Source organism: Panulirus ornatus, chromosome 3 (genome assembly GCF_036320965.1).
Source record: "Panulirus ornatus isolate Po-2019 chromosome 3, ASM3632096v1, whole genome shotgun sequence".
NCBI lineage: Eukaryota > Metazoa > Arthropoda > Malacostraca > Decapoda > Palinuridae > Panulirus > Panulirus ornatus.
In genome coordinates, this window is record NC_092226.1 from 19,305,936 (window position 1) to 19,324,968 (window position 19,033).

Sequence of the window (19,033 nt, forward strand, 5' to 3'; positions counted from 1 at the left end):
TTTGATGCATCTTCATCACCTTTATTCTATTTTTTTTTTTTTTGCTGGCATCTTTTTACTTCATTCTTGTATATCAATTTCTCAAATCATTATCACTTTCATTTGCAATACTGTTTTCTTTCTCTTGATTTGTGATCACTTTCTTTGTATTTTTCTTTTCCATGTTCAGCTGCCTCACTTTGTGTTTTCATTATTTCCATGTTCTAAATCAAGTCTGCCTTTTCCATCTCGACAAATTTGACTAAATTGTGTACCATATCTGTCATTTTCCTCTGTGCAAATCTGTGTCATATAACTCCACTGTCTCTAACATATATTTATCTATATGGCAGTCATTACTCTGTCCATATTCTACAAACTTTGTTTCTGGTACTCTGTCTCTGTCCACTCAATCCTATCTTTCTTTATACATTTTGCCATTTCCCGCATTAGCAAGGCAGCATTAAGAACAGAGGACTGACATTTCATACATGTGATAGGAAGGCACTTTTCAATTTTTTTGCATAACAATTATACAAAGGTTTTAATCTCTTGATAGTTTATCGAGAACGTATGTTTTATGCTTTAACTGCCTAAAAGCCTTTTGAATCCATAAAAAATTTCCTAAAACTTTACATTAAGAATTTTGCTTATAATTTTTTAAATTTTTGGTTTGCTGCCAAATTCACATTTCATAATCAGTAACTTCATTACTTGTACCAGAAACAACTCGACTCAATAAATGTATCATATATGCATAATTCCCAAAGTCACTTATTGCCATTTTGCTTTATTATTATCCTTACTAACTTTCTAGCAGCCTGAGAACGAGCCACCAGTAATGGTGCCATTGATCCTGATGTTGAAATTTATGCCATTGAGAGTAATGAGGGTGCACCTCAGTGAGAAATCTATTTCATGGCTCTGATTGATGTTCTGACACATTATGGTGTTAAGAAACAGGCAGCAAAAGCTGCCAAGACTGTTGATATGCTGATGGCATATCAACAGTGGAACCTGATCAGTATGGACATCGATTTTTGGAGTTCATAAACCAGGCCATCATGTAGCTGTTTATTATTGTAAATATTTTGGGTGAGAATGCCCAACAAGTCTTCATCTGTGTACATTTTTCTTTGCTGAAACATATAGTATATGCTCTGGATTCGAGCTCCTCTAATACAAAAAATACTGGATTTTACATAGTGATTTTTTTATCAGTATTGTCATTAATGTTCTGTTTTTATGTACAAGTTAAATCTGTAAGCATTTGCACTAATTTCAGTCATGTTGTCTTGACTCTCGGTTAAAATCCATCTGCACAAAAATGTCAGAATAATGCTAGTAATGCCAACTGAAAGTAGCTGAACAATGTGAAAAACTACATTGTAGAAGGTCCAATCAGTTGCTAATATACTTTTACACAAACACATTACAGGTGTATATATATACACACATATATATATATATATATATGTTATCCCTGGGGATAGGGAAGAAAGAATACTTCCCACGTGTTCCCTGCGTGTCGTAGAAGGCGACTAAAAGGGGAGGGAGCAGGGGGCTGGAAATCCTCCCCTCTCATCATTTTCTTTTTTTTTTTAATTTTCCAAAAGAAGGAACAGAGAAGGGGGCCAGGTGAGGATATTCCCTCAAGGGCCCAGTCCTCTGTTCTTAACGCTACCTCGCTAACAGGGGAAATGGCGAATAGTTTGAAAGAAAGAAATACATATATGTATATATATAGAAGTGGAGAGGATATCCCTGGGGATAGGGGAGAAAGAATACTTCCCACGTATTCCCTGCGTGTCGTAGAAGGCAACTAAAAGGGGAGTGAGCGGGGACTGGAAATCCTCCCCTCTCATTATCTTTTTTTAATTTTCCAAAAGAAGGAACAGAGAAGGGGGCCAGGTGAGGATATTCCCTCAAAGGCCCAGTTCTCTGTTCTTAACGCTACCTCGCTAACGCGGGAAATGGCGAATAGTTTGAAAGAAAGAAAGACTTTCTAATTACATAACGTTTGCCTGTTATGTTTTCAGCAACCATTTAAACTTTACTTTCAGAATCACTTCTCTTTTCTATAGGCAACTCTATAACACGTGCTCAGTTGCCGTTTCTCCCTGGGTTTGTTCATTGTAGTATTTTCACCATTCCTACATACATCTTTTTAAACATCTTGATCAATGACTTCCTTTATTTTCAAATAGTGCCACATTTCCAAAATATGAAATTATGAGACTGATACATCAGATAGATTATTCAGTGAGTTATCAAATATGAATTATCTTATCCTATACATCTATCTATCCCTGGGGATAGGGGAGAAAGAATACTTCCCACATTTTCCCTGCATGTCGTACAAGGTGACTAAAAGGGAAGGGAGTGGGGGGCTGGAAATCCTCCCCTCTCGTTTTTAGTTTTCCAAAAGAAGGAACAGAGGTGGGAGCCAAGTGAGGATAGTCCCTCAAAGGCTCAGTCCAATGTTCTTAACACTACCTCGCTAATGCAGGAAATGGTGAATAGTATGAAAAGAAAAAAATCTATCCATATATCTGATGCCTGTTCCTTTCTGGAACTCCCTTAAGGGGGTGGCCATGGCATTAGACTCCATAACTAGAGAACTCCAGTACCACTTCTTAGCCTTTAGTGCCTCACCCTTAACAGGCCACTGGCAGAGGGCAAGTCTAGCACAGTGTTTGTAGAGGCTCCTACCTAATGTTCCTACTGACTACTTCTACCTACTGTTTTTCCTAATGCTCCTACATAAATGTTACCAATACTTTTATCTACTGCTCCTACCATTTTGCCAAAGGGCTGGGCTAGCATATGGCATTCATCATACGAAAATCTACAGATACATAGAATGGGCAGTCAAAGTGTCATCAAGTGTCATGTGTGACAAGGAGAGATTCTATGTTTGAGGACAAAATGCCTGTAGCCCACTTGTGGGCGAGGCAGAAAGAAAAGAAAGCCACCTGGGTCAGAGGAGGGCAATTTGACAACCAATGAAGTGCTAGCTCACCTTACAGATATCACTAACCCTCCCAATACCCAAGCTGATAGTAATGGTGCGATTTTATTACTTTACTAATAACATATATTCTATTGGGATACAATAAGCTATTCCTCTACATATCCAATTCTTAAGTAGCATTTCTATAAGTTTTGTTTTACCAATTTCTTTTTAGAGTATACTGTATGTCAATTGTTCAACCAGACTAATGAGTTTTGTCAAGTTATCCTTACTTTTTCCAATAAACTTATGTAATTACCTATTTGTACTGTATGGGTAAATATTGGTAACAGAAGACCTAATTGGCCTCATTCATAACATTATCATTTGATACGAGCCTTTTCTTTAAACTTTAAATCAGTATGCCTGATCATGGCAGAGGGGGCAATAAAACAACTGTAAGCTGATGCAGCCCCATTCCAACCCCACTACATACATTCTTGCTGGATATGATAGATCAACTAAGTGTATCAGTATGAGAAGATTAATATCCAGTTAGTGGAAATGAGAGGCATATTGACTCTTGGGGAGATGATGTGAGTGGACATGATACATACAAACCGCCATCAAAACGAATACTGCATGCCAGCGGTGGGGATGGAATGCGCAGCTGTATGTAGGGCTGACAGGCTATGCCATCTTTGCCAAGACTATTTTTTAACACATACATAATGGATAAGAGTGAGGAGGAAACACAGATATTATCAGTATCTCAAGGAAACATTTCCTCCATCTTCCATCTCACTGTAGTGTAACAAACAGGACTACCACAACAAAGGATGAGACATCTTTTCCTGTGTGATGATTCTTATGTCACAGGTTAAAAGAAAGAGAACAAATGACTATTGGAAAACCGATGGTATGCATGAGATGAATATCATTTGAAAACTAATGCCTCGTGACTGCTTTCTTCAACTCCTACGAGTTATTCACTTTGCTAACAATAAATAACTACATGAAGAGGTGAAACACTGCAGAAAATCAGGCAAATTCCTGAACAACATATGCATAAAATTCCCAACAAAGTTCATGCCTTTTCAAAATACAAGAACAGATGAGAGTTTAGTGCTGTGGAGAGGTCATCTGGAATATGCTCTCCTAAACACACCACTGTTCGAATAGAGAAAATTATAAATATGTTGATCATTACTTTTCATTTGAATATTTAAACATTATTTCCATAGGAAAATTATGAGTTGGAACAAATATCCTGCTACTAGATCATGCATCTGACAGTGAAAAAGAGATGCTTAAATTTGAAAAAACACACATTTACAGTGTAAAACAGCAAAATCTAGCTGTGTCCTCAAAAACTGTTGCCATCAGGAGAGGTACCCTATTCATTGTCCTTATACGTTTTCTTTTAGTTTTTGTAATTACTGCCAAACAAGGGAGTAGGCCATAAAATGAACTGGCCAAAGTGAATGGATTATGTTCAGTAATGAGGACAGCAAGCAGTTCTTATAGATATGTAGTAAAACCAAAGTACAGAGCTTAAAAGTAAGTTGAAACTTGTTAAAAAAGATGTGACGTCCTTTTGTTGAGTAAGAGTTGTGCATAAATGGAATAAGGTGACTGAGGACTTGTGTTAATCCCGACAGAATACCTAAATCTAAGGAACTGTTGATAGCTGATAATGTTCAAGAGATGGGTCCCCATGAGTGCAAAATTTCTTCCCATGCAGTGCAAACAGGTGCACACACTACTCACAAAGAGAAATGGATACAGCTCGCATGCCATTTAAAAACAACAGATTGAGTGGAAATTATGTGAAATTTCAAAGATGATTATGAAGCAATCATCATCAGTTTGGTTAATCATGTTTTTCGGACATTAAAAGTGTTAGGAGGTAATCTTTTCCAATTTGGTGAACTGTGCTTCTGCTCTATGAATCAACAGACACAGTGTGAACTTCAAAACTCCTTATTTCTGCTGCTCACACTTCAATAAAACCTCTATATTTTTCACTTTACAATATCTTACATCAAGGTATGGCTTTGCAACTTTTCCCAGTACAATTTGAAACTCATTTCCTATGATGAATTCAAATTTTCAACACCTCCATTAGAACTGGTTATGGTTTCCAACCAGAACTACAATGTCATCCTACTAAACCATATCACACATAAATCATACATATACATACACCAGATTCTCCATCTTTACACAACAATTAATCAATCAATTTCACAAAGTGATCTTCCTTCAATAACAAAGAAATGAATTATTTTTAGTTCACCAACTCACCACAAACTCCCTAATCTATACCATCGACCAACTTTGATATACTGAACACAATCAATCTTCTGGCCTGGAGAATCATAGCTATCAGTCTATACACCATTTGCAAGTAAAGCCAAGTGGAAAAACTGTTGGAAGAGAAATTATGCTAAGAAAAAATGACCGAAATCAAGACAATATGCCACAACCTAACTGCTACTGTCATAAGTATCAATAAAGCCATTAACATAATAAGCACTGTCATAGGTATCAATGCTACAAACATAAACACTACTTTCAGAAGTATCAGTTATGCCATGAATCTAATTACTACACTCACAGGTATTAATAATACTATAAACCTAAACCTACTGTTACAGGTATCAGCAAAGCTTTAAACCTAATCACTACTATCATGAATATCAATAATGCTATAAACCTAATCACTACTGTCATAAGTCATCAAAAATGCTAAAAAATTTACACTACTAATTGGAGACATCCTAGTTCTGCCCATAATTATTACAATTCAGTTACAGTCTGGTGGCATGACAAGAGTGCTTGGGATACAGAACTACTAAACTCAAGCTGTAAATCTGGACCCAACTCATGCCATCTACAGGAATGCCTTCTGATGTAAATAGGTGCCTGGTTCACATGACAGAAATTGAAGGCATATGAACATCAGCCATTACCCTCATGTGTACCACAAGAGGGGAAATTTGTATTATAATATTAGTTCTGGGAACAAAGCGAGGTTCAACTTTTAATCCACCTCACCTAAACATGGTGCTGGGTGTTCATTCTCATAAAGCATATTGATGACTCCTCATCTTCAAGGAATAATACCTTCATATCATCTTCCAGGCTAATAAGCTGACTATCTAAAAATCATCCCTTCAACTGCTAATATACCTCACCTGAATACAGGGTGTTCTTTCTCATCCAGCACAATGATTATGTCACCAGGTTCCAATCCTGGCTCCTGGTCACCTTCTCCAGAGAATACCACCTTCTCGCCATCTTCCATCCCCTTGTCCACGTGCACCTCTAAGATTTTTCTGTCCTTAACGACCTAAAAGTAAATTAACACTATTTTAAACTATTTACAGATAAAAACTTGGACCCAAAACTTAACCAAGACTTGATATTTGACTCAAAAACCAGTCACTGAGGCACCAGTATAACTAATTTTTGATAAAATGTTGAAGTGCTCAACAATATGCATCTGCACATGAAGTTAAATGACAATACATTAAATAATGACTAAGAAAGACTTGAACCTAAAACTTATCCAAGACCTGACCCAGAACTAGTCAATGAGGTGTCAGGGCAACCTCTTTTTGATGGGACACTGAAGCACTCATCAACAAACATCAGTACATAAGTCACACAAGTGTTCATCAAAAGCAGCTGAAACAGAATTAAACCAATAACTTAACCATGACCTGACATTTGACCTGAAAACCTGTCACTGGACTCGAACCAAAGCTTACCTAAGGTGTGGGTGTACATGAACATGACAAACCATGGTAGTGGCAGTGTTGGAAGGTAGCAGAGTGGGAGACATGCCAAAGGGATGGTACATGTGGTAAGAGAGATGCAAACATGGTGGTAAAGGTGGAGGCAGATTAAAAAATGAATGGCAGAAGTGGTGGCACACTGTAACTTTCAAGGTATTGGTAGTAGTATGAGCATATGGGTAGCAGGGATGGTGGTTGAGACGTTGGAAGAGGTGATAACAAGGTGGAAAATTTGGTGTATGCAATGGAGTTGGCAAGGATGGTGGTGGCAGTGGAAGAAAAATATGAGAATTTCAGAAGTGGTGGCACAGGTCATTGTTAAGACGGCGGCAAGGGTGATGATAATGACGGTGGCACAGGAAATAAAGCTGGTAGTTACAAAGACAATGGTTGTACTGCTTGCAAAGGGGTTGCAGATGTGTGAGGGCAGAGATGCTGGTAATGGTGGTGGCAAAGGCATGGCAAAGGTAATAGTAAAGTTGTGGCAAAGGTGGACTGGAGAGATGGCTAAAGCAGTGATAGCAGGTGTGGTGATTGTGATGTTGGCAGAGGTAGTGAGACAGGGGATGGCAGATATAGTGGTAGCAAACAGGATGGCAGTAGTGGCAGCGATGGTGGCAATGGTGTTGACAGAGGAGGTGGTAGATGGTGATGATGGGAGGTGATATGACAGCGACAGAGGGGGATAGCAAAGGTGGTGACAGAGATGGTAAAAAAAAAAAAAAAAAAAAAAAAAAAGGTGAAGTAGGTGTGGTTGCAGTGGTACTGATACAGGTGATGGCAGACTGTGGTAGCAGGGGTTGCAGAGATGGCTGTAGTGACAAAGGCAGTGGAAGAGATGGTGTCAGGGGCAGTGGGAGAGGTGGTGGCAAGAGGGGGTTACAAATGGGGTGGCACAGGCAATGGTAGAAGGAATGGTTGTAAAGACACTAGTAGAGGGGATGGTAGTGGTGATGACAGCAAGGGATGATTTCAGGGTTGGTGATAACTGGTGGCACGGGTATTAGAAGATGTGGTGCCAGGTATGGAAGCAGTGGTGTTGTCAAGAGGAGATGAGGGCATGGATGGCTGTAGAGGAAAGTAGTAGTGATGGTTGGCAAAAAAAAAAGTGCCAGAAGTGGCACTAAGGTGGTTGTAAGGGTGGCAGAGGCAAGGGGATGACAGAGTTGGTGGCAAAAGTAATAATGCTAGCAATATCACTATTGGTTGTAGAGGTGGTGGCAAGGGAGTGGCAGAGTTATTATGGGAGTACTTAGGAAGAACAGATAATAGGAGACCTGATGGTCCATAACGAAGTTATCTGTAAAGAAAAAAGTCTAAATATAGATGAAGAAACAGAAGAGCAAAGCACCTCCCCATCCACCTCTCCCTCAGGCTCAACCACCAACATAAAAAAGATGAGAAAATAATACAATGCAGTATAGTATTAAGATACTGCCGAGAGAATTAATGGAAAACGTGGATTGGAAAAAGTTCCATCAGTCTGACATCTGCTCTGCAACTGGATTCTGAAAAAACAGATTTATGGTAATCTGGATTTCTTACTGACAACAGGTGTCAATGAAGTATTTGTCTAGCCTCAATTTGGGGGTATTCAGTCCTTGAATTTACCACTTTTTTGGGTAAATTTTTCTAATGCTCTACCACTCTTTATGTAAAAAACTGTTGTCCAAATTGCTATTACATCTACATTCTTATGACTTCATACCATCTATGGTCAAGATCAAATCTTCAAATAATATATTATCAAAAGTATTCATTTACTATTCTGATCCCTTCAATCAGATCTCCTGAGAGTCTGCCCCTTTTAGTAAGTTAATTTTACATATTTTGAGTCTCCTCATAAAGCATATTTCTAAGTGTAGGTATTAGTATCGTAGTTTTCTAGGATTTTGCTCGTTTCTCTTTATCAAATTTTGAGAAGCTTTGTTGACCAGAACTGAATGCTGTACTCCAAATGAGATCTAACCAGGGTTATCATATCTGTTTCTAAGATTACAATTCCAGCTAAGAAATCTAACATCCTATTGGCTTTATGGGTAAACAGCTAGCCACAGTTACACAATGTCTACCACATTTAAGATCATTACTAGCAATCACCCTTATGCTCTTTTATCTTTAACTTTTTGGATAAGTTTACTAATCATTTTGCCTTCACAATTCATATTTCTGGCACCAAAATACAAAACTCTGCATATGCCAACAATGAAATCCATCTACCACTCAGTCCACTTTAAATTTTACTAAATGCCTATGACTCATTAGGTAGTCTTCCGCTGAGTTGGGTATGCCTACCAAGTTTGTGTCATCAGCAAATTTTGAGATGCTAATGATTAACCCTGTCTGTAGATAGTCACTGATGTCTATGATGAAAATCATGGGTCCTAAAAATGGACTTAAGGAACTCCACCAGATAAAAGCCAGTCAGAAGCTTTCCCATTCAATATCACTCTGCTGCTACTGAGAGAGCCAATCCACTATACACATACAGAGTTGATCTTCCATGTCATAAGCTTCAAATTCTATTTAGCAATCTTTTGTGTGGTACTTTATCAAAGGTTTTAGGAAAGTCAAAGTATAAAACATCAGAGGGTACTTTCGAGTCTGAGTTGTCATGTTTTCCTGGCGCTACCTCAATGACACAGGGTGGCGGTGCTGTTTCCTGTGGGACAGGGTGGCGTCGAAATTGGATGAAGGTGAGCAAGTACGAATATGTACATGTGTATATGTGTATATGTCTGTGTATGTACATGTGCACATGTTGATATGTAAATGTACATATATGTGCATGCATGTATATATGTGTATATGAGTGGATGGGTCTTTCTTCATCTGTTTCATTAAATATGATTTTCTGTTCCAGAAACCATGCTGATAGTCAGATATTAATCTATTTTCTTCTAACAATTTAATGATTCTGTCTCTAATCCCTGTTGCTAATATTATATCTAAAACCAAAGTAAAGCTTAGAGGGATGTAGTACAAAGCACACTTCCTGTCACTGTTTTTGAAAACTGGCGTTATGTTACCTAGCTTCCTGTTGTCAGGAACTTTTCCTTCCTGTAAAGATTCTTTTTATCCTAAATCTTAGTGATCAGTACAGCTAACTGCCAGCTAGCTTCTTTCAGTAATCTGGGGGAGATATCATCTGATCTAGTCGATCTGTTTGGCAGTAATTGGTAGGCAGCCATCGACCAGGGAGGTGTATCACCAGTACTAATCTCCTGGGTATCAGGAAGGTTACTGACGGCTGCATACTGAGCCAGCACTTCAGTAGTTGTCAAGCTGTACTTTGACCTAGGTAGATGTCTTTTCTTTCTGCCTCAACCACACATGAATTGCTGGCATTCTATCCACAAACACAGAATTTCTCCTTGTTACAAACAACAGAAGACAACACTTAACTCACACAACTCATTCTTACTTACTCTAAATTTTTCTGCAGTGAGCATCATATGCTAGTCCCACCATTTAGCAAAATGGAGGGAGCAATAGATAGAAATATGAGGTAGGAACATTAGATAGAGTTATTAAGTAGGAACATTAGGTGGGAGCATTAGGTATAAGTAGCAGGTTAGAACATTAAGCAGGAACATTAGTTAGACAAATTAGGTAGAAGTTAACAGCAGGTATATTGGGTTGGAGCCTAAGAAAAAGTGTACTAGGAGTTCCCCTCTGCCAGTGGTTTGGTAGGGGTCAGACACTAAAGGCTTTGAAACAGCAATGGAGTTCACCTTTATGGAGACTCTCTTGCTGTGGCCACCTACTTGAGGGAGTTCTCAAAAGGAATGGGCACAAGCAATAGAGTAGATATAGTATGTAAGAACATAAGGAAGAAACATAAGGTAGAAGTGGTAGATAAGAATAATGTGTAGGAGCCTCTAAAAACACTGCTCGAGAGTTGCCCTCTGCCAGTGGCTTGTTAAGGATGAGGCACTAAAGGCTAAGGAGCAGCATTGGTGTTCACCAGTTGTAGAGACACTTTTGCTGAGGCCATCCCTTTTAGAGAGTTCCCAAAGGGAGCAGGTGTAAGAGATTTAGATCTCTAAATAGATAGTAAGTACATCTTTGCATTCCATAATCCTTCAGGCTACTTTATCATTTTCAGTTCTCAAAACTATATTTTGCACTTGTGGTACATTAGACATATCTGATGGTAAATAAAATCAAAATACATGTTGAGAGAGGTAGCCATTTCAATACCGTAACTCATTAATATACCATAATCATTTGATAATTGGCTATCAGTATCCCTGATATGTTTCTTGCTTATGATATATCTAAAGAATTCTTTTGGGTTCTTGATAAGATTGGTGAAATTGGTAAAAGGACTGAACCATGGCATGTGAAATGGCTGGGGTACATCATGGAAAGTTGTGAGAGGTCTAGTTATGGTTAAGGTGCAGTGGTTTCAATGCACTGCACATGACTGATAGAGAAGTTATGAGCAAATGTGGCCTTTCATTGTCTGTCCCTTATGTTTCCTCGCTAACTTGGGAAACTGGGATGAAGTATGCAAAAAACACACATAAGAATATTTCTGAGGTGGATGCCATAAGAAGACCAGGGAAACCACAGAGGAGGTGAATGAATGGAGTGAAAGATGCTCTAAAGGATAAGAGGCCTGAATATGCAGGAGGGTGGAAGGCATGCAAGGGATAGAACAAAATGAAGCAATGCAATTTACAGAGGATAATGAGTTCTCAATGAATTGAACCATGTCATAAAGCAATGAAAGCTGTGAGGCTGACTGTGGACAGGGGGTTCTGGTTTTAGTGCATTATTCATGACAGGAAGAAAGTGAAGGTAAGTAAAATGAAGCAATGTGTTCTTCTGTTTCTGGCACTACCTCCCTAAAACAAGAAAGGGGCAAGAGTGTAAGAAAAAGAGATCTAAATGTGAAGGTATGTAATGTGGCAGTTGAGGGTATAACTGGGGTACATGGGGTATTCGGTGTCATAAATGGAAATGGTTGAGATCTTGTGGAGTTGTGCTGAAAACTTACTGGTGATTGGGAATACCCGGTTTAAAAAGGGGATATACACAAGTATACGTATTTGAGTAGGAGAGATGGTCAGTTGGCTTAAATAGATTACATATTAATTGGTAGGCATATAAAAGGGAGACTTTTGGATGTAAATGAGGAGACAAGGGTGAACATTTGTACAGGTTTTTGAAAAAGAGGAAACAATGTCAGGAGAAGAGAGTGGTGAGTGTGCTTGGAAAAGAGATTTGTGTGAAGAAATACAAGAAAAGATTGAGTGAAGAATGGCAAAAGGTGAGAGTAAATGAAACAAGGGGGTGGGTGAGGTATGGGAGGCATTTAGGGAAGCAGTGATGGCATGTGGCATGTGAAAGGTGGCAGGTGGGCAGATTAGAAAGGTAGCAGGTGGGCAGATTAGAAAGGTAGCATGTGGGAGGATGAAGTAAAGCTGCTGGTGAAAGAGAAAAGAGAGGCATTTGGGTGGTACTTACAGGGAAAGACTGCAAATGACTGGGAGAAGTACAAGAGAAAGCAGCTGGAGGGCAAAAGGAAGGTACTGGGGGTGAAAAAGGGGGCAAATGAGAGTTGGAGTTAGTATCAATAAACTTTAGGAAGAATAAGATGATGTTTTGGAAGGACATAAATAATGTGCAAAAGACAAGAGAAGAAATGGGAACATCTGTGAAAGGGGCAGATGGGGAAGTGATAATGGGTAGTGATGATGTGAGGAGATGGAGTGAGTAATTTGAAGGATTGTTAAATGCGTTTGATGATAGACTGACAGATGTAGTATGTTTTGGTCGAGGTGGTAAGCAAAGTAAGATAGTCATGGATGGTGAAAAGAGGCAGTGAAAAGCTTGCATTAGATGAAATGAGGCAAGGCAGCTGGAATGGATGGTACTGTTGTTGAATTCATTAAAAAGGGTGGAATGTATGTACAGAACATTAGACAGGGGAGGAGCAATATGGTTTCAGAGGATGTGTGCATCAGGCATTTGCATTAAAGAATGTTTGCAAGAGATATTTAGAAAAAAATATGGATTTGTATGTGGCTTTTTGGATCTGGATTAGGCATATGACAGGGTTTAGAGATAAGCCTTGTGAAAGGTCTTAAGAATATACGATGCGAGAGTAATGCTACTAGAAGTAGAAGCAATGAGAGGTTTTCATCAATAGTGTAAGGCTTGTGCACAAGTAGAAAAAGAGGAGACTGAATGGCTCCAAATGAAGGACAGTCTGTGATAGATGTGAAAGGTGTGTGATGTCTCCATGGTTGTTCAATTTGTTCATGGATAGGTTGGTGATGAAGATAAATGAAAGTCTTGATATAGGGGCAATTCTGCAGTCTGTAGGGGATGAGGTGGGGGCCTGGGAAGTGAATCAGTTGTTGCTTGCTGATGATACAATACTGGTGGCCGATTTGAGTGAGTGACAAATTGCAAAAGTTGGTGACTGAGTCTGGAAGTGCGTGTGAAAGGAGAAAGGTGAGAGTGAATGCAAATAAGAGCAAGGTTATTAGGGTTGACGGACAATTTAGTTGGGGTGCAAGTTTGAAAGGAGAAAAATTGGAGGAAGTGAAGTGTTTTAGATTTCTGGGAGTAGACACAAAAGCCAATGGAACCAAGGAACCATAAGTGAGTAATAGAGTTGAGGTGAGGGTGAATGTTCTGGGAGCACTGAAGAGTATGCAGAAAGAGAAAACATTATCTCAGAGGGAAAAATGGGTATGTATGAAGGAATGCTAATCAAAACAATACCATATGGGTGCATGTTATGGGCTATAGATAAGGCTGTGAAAAGGATGGTGGATGTGTTAGAAATGAAATGTTTGAAGACAATATGGGGTGTGAGGTGGTTTGATCGAGTAAAAAAAGAAAGGGTAAGAGAGATGTGTGGTAATAAAAAAAGTGTGGGATTGAGAGAGAAGGTGTGCTAAATTGGCTTGGACATATGGTAAGAATGAGTGAGGAAAGGCTGACAAAGAGGATATTGTGTAAGAAGCAGAGGGAATTAGTAGAATGGGAAGACCAAATTGGAGATGGAGGGATGGAGTGAAACAGATTCTAAGTGATAGAGGACTGAACATGCAGGTGGGTGGTACACTGGGGCTGATAAGTTGTTTTGGACTGAACAAGGGCATGTGTAGCGTCCAGGGTAAACCATGGAAAGGTTGGTGGGGCCTGGTGTGGACAGGGAACTGTAAGTTTTAATGCATTACACAACAGCCAGAGAATGGATGATGTAGCCCTCTTTTGTCTATTCCTGGTGCTATCTAGCTAATGCAGGAAATGGTGACGAAGAATAAAAAAATTATCATTCATTTTCCCTGAGGAATGGGGAGATAGAACATTGCCCATTATCTCCTGCAATCATAGAAGGAAACTAAGAAGGGCAGGAGTTAGGAGGTTGAAGATCCTCTCATATTACTTTCCAAAAAATAAATAATAGGGAAGATCCAAATTCATTTTATCTTGACCTCAAAGGCTCGGTCATCTGTTCTAGATGCTATATTGCTCACATGGGACACAGTGGACATTCATAAAAATTTTTTTTTTTTTTTTTTTTTTTTCATACTATTCGCCATTTCCCGCGATAGCGAGGTAGCGTTAAGAACAGAGGACTGGGCCTTTGAGGGAATACCCTCACCTGGCCCCCTTCTCTGTTCCATCTTTTGGAAAAAAAAAAAAAAAAAAAAAAAAAAAAAAAAAAAAAAAAACGAGAGGGGAGGATTTCCAGCCCCCCGCTCCCTTCCCTTTTAGTCGCCTTCTACGACACGCAGGGAATACGTGGGAAGTATTCTTTCTCCCCTATCCCCAGTTTTCAGTTGTTGGAGGCTCTAGTCTCTGACAAAAGTCCAAATCAAAGCTGGGCCTTAATTGAATATAGAAAGGTTAATGAAGGGGGGGGGGAGAGAGAGAGAGAGAGAGAGAGAGAGAGAGAGAGAGAGAGAGAGAGAGAGAGAGAGAGAGAGAGAGAGAGAGAGAGAGAAAGAAGATTACAGGTATTTACAACTTTTGAAAGAAGTGAAAAACCTGTCTTTTAAAATGTTCCTCGTCATAGATATTGGGAAAAACTTGTCAGGGTAGAGAGATCCACAGCTCTATGGTGTGAGGAAAGAAAGTTTTCAAAACAGCGCAACCTTGAGTTGGCAATGGTAACAGAGTAATCGTTTAACTAGCTTGCTAAGTATAGAGTGGTCTAGCTTATGGTGAATACCATAATGAATGCTCAGGAACCAAATATGCAGAAGGGTGAAAGACATGCACAAGATGGAGAGAACTGTAGTGATGCAGTATACACAAAGGACAATATGCTGTCAATAGACAGAACCACACAGAAGGCAATATACTGTCAATGGACTGAGTCAGGGAATAGGAAGTATCCAAGGAAAACCATGGAAAAGTATGAGGACTAGTTGTTGAAGAGAGGCTGTGGTTTCAGTGCATCATATATGACTGCTCAAGAATAGATGCGTGTGTGAATGAGGCCTTTTTTTTTTTTTTTTTGTCAATCCTGGCACTAACTCACTAATACAGGAACAGCATAAAAGTATCAAAGAAAACAAAGAAAAAATAATTTCTGAGGTGAACAAATCCTTAGCTAAAACTCTGATTGAGATGGTCTGCAATATGAGTGGAAGGATGAAAATTTCCTTAATATCATTAAGAGTAGAATACATGAGGATTCAAGCCACTTCCTATTGTGTACATGATAGTTTCCACAGAAAATTACCTCATCTTAAGGATAGGATGCAATGGCCTTTTCTGAAGAAATTTTGATTAAGTAGATGAAAAATACAAGGTTTATATATTATGAGAAGAGTAGGTTAAACTGTGGGTTAAACTGATAAAAACTGGGCAATTGTCCACAAATCTTGAGCTGCAAAACATCAAAAGATGGAAATTCAACACTGGTGAGGCAAACAAATGCCATGCTGGTAATGGAATAGGTACAAGTTCCTTTGAAACAGTAATCGGATGTAAGTTTTAGCTTCAGATGGGAAAGGCATCATTTTCAAACACCTTTAGAAGGCTTGGTTTCCAAGGGATTAAGTAAGATGTCTGAAGTACTGATTCAGTCATACTCAAAAGAGAAGGGACTGGTACTATGTTGGAATTAGTTAAATATCTCAGGTCTCCTACATGAGCTACAATTTTGAGAGAAGTCGATGCTATTACCAACAACGCCCTCTTTACTGGCAGCAAAGTCAATTGGGACCCTGGTGATTTATCTACATCCAACAATGCCAGATTTCTCTAATCCAAAGATGAAAATGAGAATGACCTAAAAGCATGTGTGACAAAAAGAGGAAAATGTAGGAATGTAAGTAAGGAAAGCAAGTCAAGGTTAGTTTTGATAAGATAAAGATTATCAATCTGACAAAAAGTATAGAATGATTCCAGGCATCATTGCAATCCTCCTACATCAGGAAGGTAGTATTTCCCTCAGTGGTTGCTGTCTAAAACTCCCTGAATTTTCTTGAATTCTGAACAAGCTTATTTTTTTAAACTCTTCCCATTCAATATTACTCCACAACTTTTTGAGCAAAAAACTCGATACACTTTTAAAATAACTACAAATCAAGTATTCCAATTTCAAATGAAGCAAAAATCACTTGCTTACACCAAGTAAAAATGTGCTAGAGGCAAGAAAGTCATCTCAGTAAATGAATACATACAAGGAGGAAAGCATAACAAGCAAGAGGGGGGATCGCATCAACTTACAAAGGGACCCAAACACATTCTGAGGTTGGTATGATACATGGTTACAAGGTTAATGAAATTCAACCAAACAGCACAGTAATGAGGTTAGGACAGAAAGAAAGGTTTTAATATAATAATAATCTAACCAGAAATAAGCTTCAGAATTCTTCAGAATGCTGTTTGTAAGAATGACCTGGGAGTCAACATCATTCCTGACCTTGAGTCCCACGTTAAAAGAATAGTTAAGTACATAAACTATCTGCTACAGATTTTAGAACAGCTTTCAAGTTAAGGATAAGGAAATATTCAGCAAGTTGTTCATCACCTGTATACATAAAAAGGTCCTAAGGAGGCTAATAAATATGGTACTAGAATTAAAACAGCTGAGTTACATGGAAAGGATAAAGGCTTTAAATCTGCCCACCTTGGAAGAGAGAAGACTGAGGGTGACCTGGTCACAACCTTTAAGTTTAAAAACAGATCAATGACAGTGAAGAGTTCATAAGATGTATGAACAGAGCAACCAGGGGACATAACATGAAACTAAGCAAGAAGTTTGTTAAAAAAAATTATGTGAAGAAGTATATTCAAAATATAAGAGTGGTGGATGAAAGGAATAACACAAATGACAATATGTTTAATATAGACAGCATATATGAATTTAGGAAGTAGTAATGATGTAGACAGCATGTATGAATTTAAGAAGTTGTATTATAGTACAGAATTTTCATGATACAGGGCCCTATGAACATAAAACTCCCTTCTCAAAGAATACAACTAATTACAGAGAAGAAATTGGAAATGACTGAAAAACAATACAGAGTTAGAGAGATTATGTACAAAACAGAAAACAATGTTGCAATGAATAGGTGACCATGAAGAGAGCGCTATCAATTAAGAAAAACCTTTTATCTCTGATGAATGGGCTTACAGAATAAATCAAACCAACTGATCTACAATTGAGTCTTCAACAACCAGTCTAAAAATTATTGATGACTGAACAATTACATGTTTGAAATAATTATTACACAATCACGGTGCATTGGAAAATATCTACATGCAACATCCCACACTATAATGATACTGCTTAGTACAATAATAATAAAACATCAGATAGGCATTCATTTTTCTAACTTTCTTATTGAAAACACAAAACTCCTTACTAACACATCAAATAGCTCTTTTAAGTAAAAACACATCATGTTATTAACTTACCTTTTTCCCTTCACAAGTTTTACACCTGTCTTTGGGATTAATGCGTTCACCCTGTCCTCGGCACTCGACACACATGCTCTGCACTTGTGACACCATACCTGGCCCAAGCTGCTGAATTCGCACCTGAGGAGTAAATGTTTTGGTGTAAAGCTTCAGCTCTGTTAAAGCCTTTGAAACAAGAACACATACATTGCCACTGAAGGTAAAAGATTTTTACTAAAAAGCCTAGTTGTCATCTATGGGTTCCCTTGACCTCTTTATATGCCCTGGTTCAGCTAAGTGACAGTACATCGGCACAATCCCCAATAGACATAAACCATATTCATTTCATCCCAGGTACAGTTCTTTATTTTTCATACCAGTTTACATTTTCCTGCTTAGCATGGTACCAAGAGGAACAAATGACCAAACTCTATGGAAAAAATCTTCACTGTTTCAACTTTGGGAAAGTAATAATACATAAAGGGAAAATTTCCAGCACATTCTGTAGTTATAATAACTATTCTTTATCTTTTAAACCCAATTCCTTCTCCCACCTTTGTGAACAGCATAAGGAACAAATGTAATATGTATCCATTTGCATATAGTCGCTCTCTAAATGTTATGTACAATGCAATGAAACCAATACCTACCATCCACAGATATATGCCCAGGTTCAGCCCACTAACAGCAAATCTCTCACCCCACATACCACACTGATCCAATTCATTACATTCCATGCAAGCTTTTCACCTTTCTGACTGTTTAGGCCTTAGTATCCTAAGGTCTCCTTCATTCCATCCTTCCATCTCCTTGGTCTCCCCGTCCCCATTCCTTTTCAGAAAAACCTATCATCCTATTCTAGCTGTCTTCAAATATCCTCTACATATGTCCAAATCATTTAAGCACTCACATGTTCTGCTCTCTCAACCAGACTTTTGTTACTACCACACCTCTGCCTTAAACTGTCATTATTTACATAATCAACCTGCTGCACATTAAATATTCTCAGGCATTTCATTTCCAATACATCCAAGACTCACATCCATTAACCACTTTTGGGACTGTTACACCTTCAAATATATCCATCTTTGTCCTAACAGACACTGAATTCTCCTTCCACATACCACTTATCACACAATACCATAGCCTCCTCATCCACTTGTAGGCACCTAAAACACTCCATTGTCACTCCAGATTCACATTAAAGCTAAGCTTACTCCTTTCACACACACTCCTAAATTCTTTCAACAGCTTCTAGAGTCTCATTTAATACCTTACTGCCTATTCCACTTTTGCAAGGTGGCATCAGGAATAAACACAAAATGGCCTCAAATTGTACACAACCAGTCTCCAGATGTCAGGTATAAGGTACTAAACCAGATACCACCATCTAAAGCAAACCCCAGTAGACCGT

General features: G+C 38.5%; 1 protein-coding gene across 2 annotated transcripts in view; it reads right to left on the reverse strand.

Moving 5' to 3' along the window:
- Positions 1-19,033, reverse strand: part of Droj2 (DnaJ heat shock protein family (Hsp40) member A4-like) — a 74,900-nt gene that overhangs the window by 23,598 nt on the left and 32,269 nt on the right. For both annotated transcript variants that reach the window (XM_071685061.1, XM_071685070.1), the window contains exons 5-6: positions 17,638-17,760; positions 6,133-6,287 (exon numbers count right to left, since the gene is read on the reverse strand). In XM_071685061.1, the coding sequence (XP_071541162.1) occupies positions 6,133-6,287; positions 17,638-17,760 (278 nt within the window). The remainder of the gene's footprint in view (positions 1-6,132; positions 6,288-17,637; positions 17,761-19,033) is intronic.